At 44.3% G+C, this 9,397-nt stretch overlaps 1 protein-coding gene across 2 annotated transcripts in view; it reads right to left on the bottom strand.

The window, feature by feature from the left end:
• Positions 1-4,111: 4,111 nt before the first annotated feature.
• The window catches only part of epc2 (enhancer of polycomb 2), a 13,567-nt gene continuing 8,281 nt past the window's right edge, over positions 4,112-9,397 (bottom strand). Inside the window, exons 10-14 of one of the 2 annotated variants that reach the window (XM_076998310.1) lie at positions 8,738-9,072; positions 7,354-7,496; positions 7,050-7,188; positions 5,800-6,085; positions 4,112-5,698 (exon numbers count right to left, since the gene is read on the bottom strand). In XM_076998310.1, the coding sequence (XP_076854425.1) occupies positions 5,626-5,698; positions 5,800-6,085; positions 7,050-7,188; positions 7,354-7,496; positions 8,738-9,072 (976 nt within the window). In that variant the 3' untranslated portion in view covers positions 4,112-5,625. The remainder of the gene's footprint in view (positions 5,699-5,799; positions 6,086-7,049; positions 7,189-7,353; positions 7,497-8,737; positions 9,073-9,397) is intronic. The other variant, XM_076998312.1, reaches the window with a different exon arrangement.

The raw sequence follows: 9,397 nt of genomic DNA, 5'->3' as shown, positions 1-9,397 counted from the left end.
CTCCCTTTTGTTTAATTTGCATTTCGACGAGTCACACGACCGCTCATTCCACCCAGACGCTCCTTTCATATTTTATCCTAATTGACGGTCTTGGTGATTTTTAATTGTTAATTTCTTTTATTGTAGCCCGTTTCTTGAATACATGTTTTGTTAATCCTGGTTAGTCCCTTTCTTACCCTGGGACGGGCGTTCATTAGTTAACATTCCCAGGGTGGCGTATTTGGCTCCATTTATTTAATGGTTTGTATTTTAAGGGAATTTGACTCGGATCAACCTTAATTTAGAGTACATATTTGCCACGTCACCTTTATTTTACCATGTGTGTTAGGAGACGGACAAGACTAATTACGTATTATTATATATAATTCCATAACTTTCACAAAACCAGGCTGGGCCGAGTTTTAAGACGCCTGTTTTAAAACTGTCTTCGCGAACCAAGTTCGAAATTAATTAATATTAATTAATATTAAGCAACCTGATTTACCTTGACCCCTCATTTCCAACAGTCTTGATCAGAAAAGGCACCTTTTGCTGCAGTCCGCGCATGATCCTTCACCAATAACTTGTGTTTTCTAGTTGCTATATGATTGTCTCTAACGAGGTTGCCATGGTGACAGTTCTTAATTGCGTCACCAATAATCACTAGAGTTGATCACGTGAGGTGATTGACTCTAGTCACGCGTCACGGTTCCAACTGTGGCCCAAAACAACATGTGGAGATATGGAGTTTGGTTTAGTCCTTTAGACACACCTGTGATGCCCTCTGACACAAGTGAAGTTCATATATCATATATAATATATAATATATATCATATATAATATATAATATATCATATATCCTATATCATATATAATATATCATATATCATATATCATATATCATATATAATATATCATATATATCATATATCATATATAATATATCATATATCATATATAATATATCATATATCATATATAATATATCATATATAACATATCCAGCCTACATTTTGTTAATGGACGTTTCTTGTCCGCTCTTTACTGTTTGAAGTCTGATGTTAATTAATTGCCAAGGTGAAAGTTCTTAATTACGTCACCAGTATTCGTCATTTTACAGGCACATTTGCGTAAACTGATTGAGTTCGATGACACTTTCTTGGCATACGAAAAGATGTCAGCATATTGTCTGTCTTTCAACCAGGGCAGGTGTTCCTCCATTAGGCGACATAGGCGAATGCTAGCGGCGCCGTTTGTCCAGGGGGGGGGGGGGCGCTCGCGTGCATGCGTTCTTTTTTTTCTTTTTTCTTTTTTTTTTTTTACAAATGAACAATTAATAAATGTGAAAACAAGAAAAGTCCACATAATCATAATTTCAATGTTTAATAATAGTCAAATTAATAACCCCCCCTCCCCCGCGCGCGACCTGCGCCCAATTTTTCAAAGTACAGATTTAGCACGTTGCGTCACGTCACGTGGTTAATATACTGCCACAATTTTACAATACTGTCATCATACTGCCCAATCCTAGTAGGTGCTATTATTAGCTTAGCTCAGCAAGTTTTAAAATAAATATATATTAAAACACACATATGCTCCTCTGTTAATTTCAGATGCACTTTTGATACAATAACAATGTTGCAGTAGGCAAACTGCACACATTTGCAATGGTGGTAGTTGTTGTTTTTAATGTTTTAATTTATTATTAATATTTAAAAGTTTTATGTACTACTTTATGTAAAATAGTTTACAAATATTTTTTGTGCAACAGCTTTATATATATTTCTTGTTATACGGTAATATTTATAATTCATTTGATTTTTATTTGTTTCTTTAATACTGATACAATCAACCCGATGATTGATGATGCAGGGGACACCAACTTGCCTATAGGGCACCACATTGGTCGTGGCCGGTTCTACTTTCAACTATAGGGATTCAGCATTCAAAATGACTCATAAAATTACTCATCAGGCTATTTAGGCACAAAAAGTCTTCTTCGTACTGATTTGAGGTAAAAGTACAAAATAAATAAATACTAATAAACCCTCTGACTGTGTCCTGATGATGTATTCAGGACAGAGCCTACAGCCCTGTGTGTGTCAGGAATTGAATGCCCACCAGATGGCATCATAGTCCAGTTTTTGAAGGCTGAAATAAAACATTTGCAGACAAAGGTACATAAGAAAAAGTTTTGTTACACATACATGAAATTTGGCTTGATATGTGCATGTCTACTGTAGACATAACACAATAACAAAAATAACATGAAGCAGGAAAGTTTATTCATAAAGAATTCATTGTTATTTACAAATAAAAATATAAAAACACAGCATGTACAGCACAAACACACACATTTGGCACTGCTATTAGGGAACACCGGGTTCATGAAGGGGTTCATTACTTCTGCAGCGATGTTCGGGTAGATGTGTCAAAGTGAGATCCACATGAATGCCAGGATGTAAGGTTCCTCAACAGAACACTGCCCAGAACATCACACCACCTCTGCTGATGCTGCATCCTGGTTTCATCTCCACTCCACTGATGCACGTGCATCTTACCATCCACATGATATAAAGAAAACCTCATTCATCTGACCATGCCACCTGCTTCTCTTACTACATGGTCCAGTTCTGATGCTCACACGCCCGGTTTTGGCACAGGACAGTGGTCAGCATTGGTATTATGGCCCTAAAATAGCTTTTTTAATGTTTTCATTTTTGTGTTTTATGTCAAAAACCTCCCTGATGTGATAAATCTTGGATTGTACATAAGTTTCATACTTCTTTTCTATATCTATATAAAACACTGTGAAGTGCTATACAAATGAACTTGCCTTTAGTTATTTTATTGGCTGTGTTAATAAACATGTAGAGTTACATCTAGAGTTGTTGCAGTGTGTACCACCAGTGTTTTGCCTGTAGAATGGGGGGGGGGGGGGGGGTCGTTAAAAAGGGATAACGATGTGCCGTGTCATCCCGGAGGACTTTGAAGTGTTTGGGTATATTAGCCATTGTTTTATTTGCTGATCATTTTGTTAAACACATTTCAACCATAAGAATTAAGGATTTGTCCTGTGGCATTTTAACACACTGCAGTAATGACTGTAATCTGTTTGCATTGCAGTTGTTGTGATATGATGAAGATAAGAATCTCAAAAAAACAGACACCATATGTAACTACACTTTCATTAATGTTTCATTGAAGTAAAACGGGCCAGATTTTCAGAACAACAGTGTTCTTGCATCTCCATCCACCCAGTTCTCCGCTAAAATTTAGATGAAGTAATTTTGTTTCTTAAGGCTATGGTTTGGCTGTTTAAGTAATGCCATAATTATGTGTGCCCAGTGTCACAAATTTGAGAAAAACCTACTGAACGAAATACAGTTACATAACCTGTTATGTGACTGTGGTCTCACGTGTGGGTGTAGTGAGCAGTAATGGCCTGCAGGGGATGCTGTTGTCCCCACCACGATATCCAGCTTGGACGTGACAACTTTCAAGCAGCAGCCTAGTGCCTTTGTAGAGGTGCATTCTCCCCTGTATCACCCGAGTACTGACAGCATATCCACCGGTTGTCTTCCTCTACCCATGGTGCAATGCTTCCTGTCTGTAGAACCAACTGCACTTTGGAGCATGAAGAGAGCCAACATGCCAGATTTCTGTCTCCACCAATCAGAGAACATCTTGAATAGACAAAACCATTAACTGTGGAATGATGGGTCGGATATTTCCCAGGCAATTTACTTATAGAAACCAAGATTCTCACAGTTCATCTACACAGCTCAGACAAGATACTACCAGTGACACTGTAGCTGCAACACTCATGTGGACACGTAGTACATATCTGAACCATCTCAGCAGGTCTCACACTGCTTTCTTTAGGAGGTGATGTGATCACATTCTTAAGTCCCCAGTCATTGAGCCTTTAACCTTTTGCTAAAATGATTTTGGAACATGGTACTGTCCAAAAAACTAGTAAAATCACCCCCCAGCACTAAAGGAGCAGCTGCTAACTCTTAGTGTGATCACAAATGCACCAAACTGTCCTGAAGCCTTTCAACACACCAAACCCATCCAGCACACCATGTTTACTGGACCCCCCCCCCCCCTTAAAGAAGGCAAGTACACATAAAAATGGACATTTATTTGGTATAGATGATTGATGTATAAATTTAACCATTCACAGCAAGATATGTGGCAGTATGGACGCATCTAGATCACTCCACAGCCTCCGACCGCATGGACACAGCACCGCTTAAGTGGCTGGTCTCTGGAGCACCGCTTAAGTGGCTGGTCTCCGCAGCACCGCTTAAGTGGCTGGTCTCCGCAGCACCGCTTAAGTGGCCGGTCTCCGCAGCACCGCTTAAGTGGCCGGTCTCCGCAGCACTGTCACTACTTAAGTGGCCGGTCTCCGCAGCACTACTTAAGTGGCCGGTCTCCGCAGCACTACTTAAGTGGCCGGTCTCCGCAGCACTACTTAAGTGGCCGGTCTCCGCAGCACTACTTAAGTGGCCGGTCTCCGCAGCACTGTCACTACTTAAGTGGCCGGTCTCCGCAGCACTGTCACTACTTAAGTGGCCGGTCTCCGCAGCACTACTTAAGTGGCTGGTCTCTTGAGCACTACTTATGTGGCCGGTCTCCGCAGCACTACTTAAGTGGCCGGTCTCCGCAGCACTACTTAAGTGGCCGGTCTCCGCAGCACTACTTAAGTGGCCGGTCTCCGCAGCACTACTTAAGTGGCCGGTCTCCGCAGCACTACTTAAGTGGCCGGTCTCCGCAGCACTACTTAAGTGGCCGGTCTCCGCAGCACCACTTAAGTGGGTCTCTGGAGCACATTAGGTGCTTGCAGGTGTTCTGTTATCAGCTGAGCAGGATTCTGTCCAAGAATCGCGAGTGCGAGTGTGAGTCAGTATCACCAGGTCAGTGGTAGCAGAACTAAAACTTCAGCATGTCGCCTGTTTCACCATCTTTAGTTGGACCTTTTCAGAACAAACGTAAAGAAATACATTCTAACGGAGACCGCCGTTCTCCAAATAACATTCTTACGTTGAGGGAGAATAAAAAGAAAAACAAACCATAAAAATCAGTAAAATACCAGAACTTTGTCATTCACAAATGTCACAAAAATAGTAAATTATTCATCACCAAAATAAAAAAAGAAAAAAAAAAAACAAATTAATTTGTGAAACCAAATTATATTGGACTTTTTCCTTCAAATCCGGAAAAAAATTATATGCTAGCTATGCCAATATCCACATTTTGTCACAAAATCTGATTTATTTGTATGAGATACAAAAATGTAAACATGGCAAAATAAATAGTTAAAATGTGTAAATGTCTGAACTGTACTCGTGCGCATAATCCCTGCACTGAGGCCACGCCCCCTTCCCTTTATACCCCACCTGCTGCAGTCGAGTGCACAAGCATGATGACAAAATATCTAGAATTCAAGTAACAAATGACACTAATGATACAAATATACTATATTACAAGGTAGTGATAATTCCCAATTTTACAAAATGTACACATATAATATTCACAAATTGACTGTTAATATTTTGATATGCTTCAATGCGGTACAGGTCCGTGGGCGGGCTCACTCGTGTCGTGGGTCTTCTGTGAGCGGGGGGTGCGGAGGGTGGGTTATGTCACCTCCATGGCCACTGTGGTCTCTGCCATTCCGTTAAGTGCTAGCCTCTCAGGGTCATGTTTATCCCTGGAAAAGAAAAGGAGCAAAAATCATCAGTTAACATGATCAAGAACTGAGCTGCGTGTGTGTGCGTGTGTGTTCCTGTGTGTGTGTTGCGGTGCTCGGACCTAGCGAGGCTGTTTGTGGCGGTGCCCGGGGCGACTCTGGGCACGTGGTCCAGGGTGCTGGCCACACTGGCCAGCTTCAGGGTGGGCGGAGAGGGGGCGCAGGGCCGGGCGGAGTGGTGGTGTGCGTGGGCGGGCGACACGGCACTCACGCTGCTCAGCGGCCCCAGGCCCTGGGGGAGCGATTGTGGCACGCCCGGCACCGGCCTGGAGGGGCCTCCCGGCGGTCGGACCATGGCGGCACCGGAGGAGCCCGTAGCAGGCCGTCCAAATTTGGTCTGTCTGGGACCTGCGAGACGCCGTAGTGGAGATGAGCGGAATGAGCTTATCGGTTAAACTGGACACATAATTAGCACCAGTTACACTGGAGTACTTCTTCAGATCAGTATCCAGTGATGTTCTACCAGAACATCTGAGAATATGAAATGCTCCTCAGGTGGTGAAACAGAACGGCCATGAAGTAAATCACACACACTAAACAAGATGTAGTTTTCTTTTAGGAAATGAAGAAATTTCAACTCTTCTGCTCCTGATCAATCTCCCGTTCTACAGAACGTAATCTCTCTGCGCCCTGGTCAGTCGTTACAGTGACATGGAGTCAGCTATCCTAAACCAGCACGCTCTGCTCACAGCTCTCACCGTCACATTCTGTCCCCCTGCTCCTTGGTTTAGCCCTGCACACTGGTGTATGGACGTTTCTGGGCACCAGCTATAATGTTTCAGCAGGAAAACTGGTTCGATGGTCTGTGATTGACTGTATCTGTTATAAGAATGTTATAAGACTATGAAAAAGTTCTTTCTCCACTGTAAATAAGTCTGCCGGCTGCCATTAGACACTCTTTAGCCTCATCATAACATGACTGATTTTTTAAGATTGGCAAAGTCTACAGACACCCAAAGTCTTGTTAGTAACAACCATTTTTTCTATCGTCAATGAACGTCCAGCAGCCTATCAGAACAGGTTGAGTCAGGGGTTCAGAGCCAATCGCAGCACTGAATCTGCTCTGGTTAGGACGCACGAACGCGAGGCTTCCTGTCCCCCAGCACATACGGTTTAAAATCGTCCTCCCGGTTTGCAAAGGTTATGTCCTGCAAGCTCTTAGTCTTTTTGTGATCTTCTCTCTAACAATATCTTGTAACGTAAACTGACTTTTATTCTAGCTTTACTAATTTAAACTGTATTAGTCTTATTGGTGGTTCACAAGTCTTCCCATAGCACCTCATCACCAGTGGACGTGTGTGGGCGGGCCGACCTTGACTGGGCAGGGTCCCGTTGAGTCCCACTCTGTGGGCCTTGCTCTCCTGGTTCGGCCCACTGACCACAGCAGAAGCGGCAAAGTGTGCACTGGCCGAGTCCAGAGTCTTGGACATGGAGTCCGTGGAGACCGTGGTCTACAGAACAGAGAGAACAGACAGCAGCACCAGTCAAACTCATGAACCGATCGCTCGAGAGGCTATAGACAGTAAAATGGTGTGGTTTCATTAGATTGGAGTGGCTAACAGACAGCACTGGTGCGTGTGATCAAGCAGGCAGCGGCACATGGAAGCCAGACGTACAGCGAGGTGTGGGTGGGGGCGCTCGGGCAGGGCGGGGGTCTGTGGTTGGGGGCCCTGCTGGTGGAGAGACTGGGCTATCTGCTGCTGCTGCATCTGCTCCAACTGCTGCTGGTGGGTGTGGAACTGCTCCTCCGTGATCACCCCTAGAGAGAGAGACAGAGAGAGAGAGAGACATAGAGAGAGAGAGAGACAGAGAGAGAGAGAGAGAGAGAGAGAGAGAGAGAGAGAGAGAGAGAGAGAGAGAGAGAGAGTAAATTGTTAAAGTTTAAACTAAATAGTTAATAAAGTTTATTAACAATGAAACTAAAGGTGTTTTGAGCCAAGGAATTCAGATATGATCATCACCATATTGGTTTTGTTTTTTTTTTTTTTTTAAGTTTTTAAAGTAAAAACTCCTTTTGTCCAACATTTCAAATGCAGCTATTAAAAGACACCAAGTTATTTTTTGCTGCACAAAATCAGAATAAAATTTCAATTTTTATCATTTTCTACCACTAGAGGGCACAAGCACGCTTCCACTATAATTGTATTAAAAAAAAAAAAGGGGGGGGGGGGGGGGGGGGTTTCCCCCTTATGTCAGTGAGTTAAAAATTCACTTTCAACTCAATTTGTTCTGCGTTCAGTGTCTTACCAACTGAATAACTAAATGAAGCCACAACTAGCTAGATTACTTAGTCCACATGAAACTACAGTACAAACCACCAAAACAGAATCTACATTTTGGTCTGAAATCTAAACTGAAAACCTAATATGGTTTAAAGCTACGATTTCCCTCGCATGCTCGCTCACACACACACACACACACACACACACACACACACACACACACACACACACACACACACAGCTACAGTCCAATCCGATGCCTCCTACAGTTTCCTCGAAGGACAGACTGTGAAGTCACTTCCCAGAGCTGCTGTAGGCTGAAGGGTCCATGTGAACGAGAGGCCACACCAGCCTCCTGCTAAACCCATCCTGCACTGGAGCTCTGCTGCCCTGGTACACTTATGTAAGCCCGCAGGGTGCCGGTCCGTTCTCCCAGACTCCCTCCGACCCGGAGACCGTGAGAGACGGAGCCCAGAAGACGGCCGACACCAAACGAACACGACGTGCTTCGCCATGCGGACAGCGACGTTGGCCGCTACACACGCGGTGATCACAAACACAGCTGATCAAAACCCTCCTGAAGTTTACTTTCCATTTCTATTACATAACTTCTCTTTAAAAAGAGCATCAATAATGGCAGGAGATGTTTCCTGACAGCACAGTGTGAACCCAAACCCGCCATACGAGTGTGTCGTCCACGGGCCTGGAAAAGTCACTTCAGCACCTTACAGGCCATTTCCACAATTTTAACAAAGGAAAACGCTAGAACGTCTCAAACCTGACAGGCTGGTTCTGGGGCCGCTCGCCACCGCAAAGGTTCCTCGGACTCTCCTGTCGTCTGTGCGAACGGCGTCTTTCCTGCTCTCCTCCTTTTGGTGAAGGGGCCGTGGGCGGAAGTAGCGCCACCTACAGGCCTGGATGTCACCGAGGAGTTGAGCCAGTGAGCGCTGAGGGTTGGTGGTGGCCGCCAGGGGGAGGGGTGTGGGTGTGGTCACGTGTGCGCCGCTCAGCACCGGGTGGCGCGTGTCGGGCACACCGGGGGGGCAAAACGTGTCTGGGTCGAGGAGCCTGAGGGCTCGGTCCAGATCAGACGAGGTTCGGTCCAGGGCAATCCTACGTTACAAAGAAGACTCAGTTAGGCCAGAGGTCAAATCAGACAACAACTGATGTCTGAGCACTTTGTGCAGCCTTCTAATATTGGGAACAGGAATAAAACATTAAGACGGGTAAAAGGCAAAATAAAGAAACTATGAAAAGCTTGTTTTGACTGGACACTGTTCAGAATATGGAGCTATGGCTAAAATGAAGCCCAGCCAGCCTCCTACAAACAGCAGTGTCCTGCAGTGGTGATACAGAAGAGTCCAGAACACAGTGCCTGACGGGGTCAGAGGGCAGCATGTAACCGTGGTGACGGGGTGAGAGGGCAGCATGTAACCGT

This window comes from Brachyhypopomus gauderio, chromosome 3 (assembly GCF_052324685.1).
Source record: "Brachyhypopomus gauderio isolate BG-103 chromosome 3, BGAUD_0.2, whole genome shotgun sequence".
NCBI classification, from domain to species: domain Eukaryota; kingdom Metazoa; phylum Chordata; class Actinopteri; order Gymnotiformes; family Hypopomidae; genus Brachyhypopomus; species Brachyhypopomus gauderio.
This window is presented reverse-complemented; position numbering and strand designations above follow the sequence as displayed.